Raw genomic sequence first — 1,227 nt, forward strand, 5'->3', positions numbered from 1 at the left:
CTCTACCCAGGGGGACAGCTTGAGGCTCTGTCTCAAAAAAAAAAAAAAAAAAAAAGATATTTTTTAAAGGAGATGTTGACAATTATGCAATATAAGCTACCCCTTTCTATCTCCATGAGAAATACCACTACGATGTCAAATTCTCACTGATGTATGGATATGAGAGGACCTTTGAAGGTGAGTGGGAAGAAATGCTGAATCCTGCTTTCAGGAGTGTAGGGGCAGGTTGGTGATGAAAGCTGCTGGTGTGTCAGTCACCAGGGCCAAGGTGGACTCACCCTGAGAAGCGTATTTTTCTTGGTAAATCTCATAGGCTTTTCTGTGGGCATCAGTGAGGGCCTGGAGGCGTGAAGCTCTTGATTCATGATGGGGAAGCTCCGTTATCACTCCCTCCAAATCACTAAAGGTGAACCAGATCCCAACCAGGTCCCCAAAGGAGTGGAAGGCGAATGTGGCATAGTCAGCGAAGAGATCAGCAAAGACTTCACTCCTGTGGACTGTGTTGGCAGGGAGGGTCTGGTGGTGCAAGACGACCATGGGCTGAAGCTGCGCAGTCTTGAGGGCCTCAAGAAGTCTCCGGTAGCACTGCACTGTTTTCTTGTCTGGATTCTTGGTGCTTCCTGCTGGGAGAAGTTGTGCCCAGGGCAGAAATACTTTATAATGAGTGATCTTACTGTCATGAAGACTGTTGAAGTACTCTGGCAGGAAGGTGGGCAGTGGCTGGTGACATACATAAATGTCCTTGTCCCCTGCTACAAAATCAGAACCCTGGTTTCCCAGCAAACTGCTCAGGTTGTGAAGTAAGTCATATGTTAGAGGGCCAGCAGTGAAAATGAAGTTTCTATCAGGTTCCCAGTCTGCCCCCAAGCATGAAAAACTTAGGAGTATGGTAAACACTGCATTCCAAGACAGCTCCATTTTCAAGGAACTGTTAGGAGGCATGTGGATCCTCACTTTATAACTATAACTGAGACTGGAAATTGCTAAGCAATTACTAACACTTAATATTTAACTAGGTTATCTACGATCACAGAATCAGTACATGGTTCACCAAAGTAATCTTTTAAACTTAAAGATAAGAAATAACACAAAACACTCAAACTTTCTTTTTTCTTTTGCAGTTTTTGGCCGGGGCTGGGTTTGAACCCACCACCTCTGGCATATGGAGCCGGCGTCCTATTCCTTTAAGCCACAGGTGCTGTCCTTTCTTTCTTTTTTTTTTTTTTT

General features: G+C 44.7%; 1 protein-coding gene across 1 annotated transcript in view; it reads right to left on the reverse strand.

Annotated features, from left to right (window-relative positions):
- LCT (lactase) overlaps positions 1 to 918 on the reverse strand; it is a 79,283-nt gene extending 78,365 nt beyond the window's left edge. The window contains exon 1 of the mRNA XM_003794381.3: positions 279 to 918. Coding sequence (XP_003794429.1) covers positions 279 to 918 — 640 coding nt within the window. The remainder of the gene's footprint in view (positions 1 to 278) is intronic.
- Between the last annotated feature and the right edge of the window lie 309 nt (positions 919 to 1,227).

This window comes from Otolemur garnettii, unplaced genomic scaffold, assembly GCF_000181295.1.
Source record: "Otolemur garnettii isolate 467f Iridium unplaced genomic scaffold, OtoGar3 scaffold00080, whole genome shotgun sequence".
In the NCBI taxonomy this organism is placed as follows: Eukaryota; Metazoa; Chordata; class Mammalia; order Primates; family Galagidae; genus Otolemur; species Otolemur garnettii.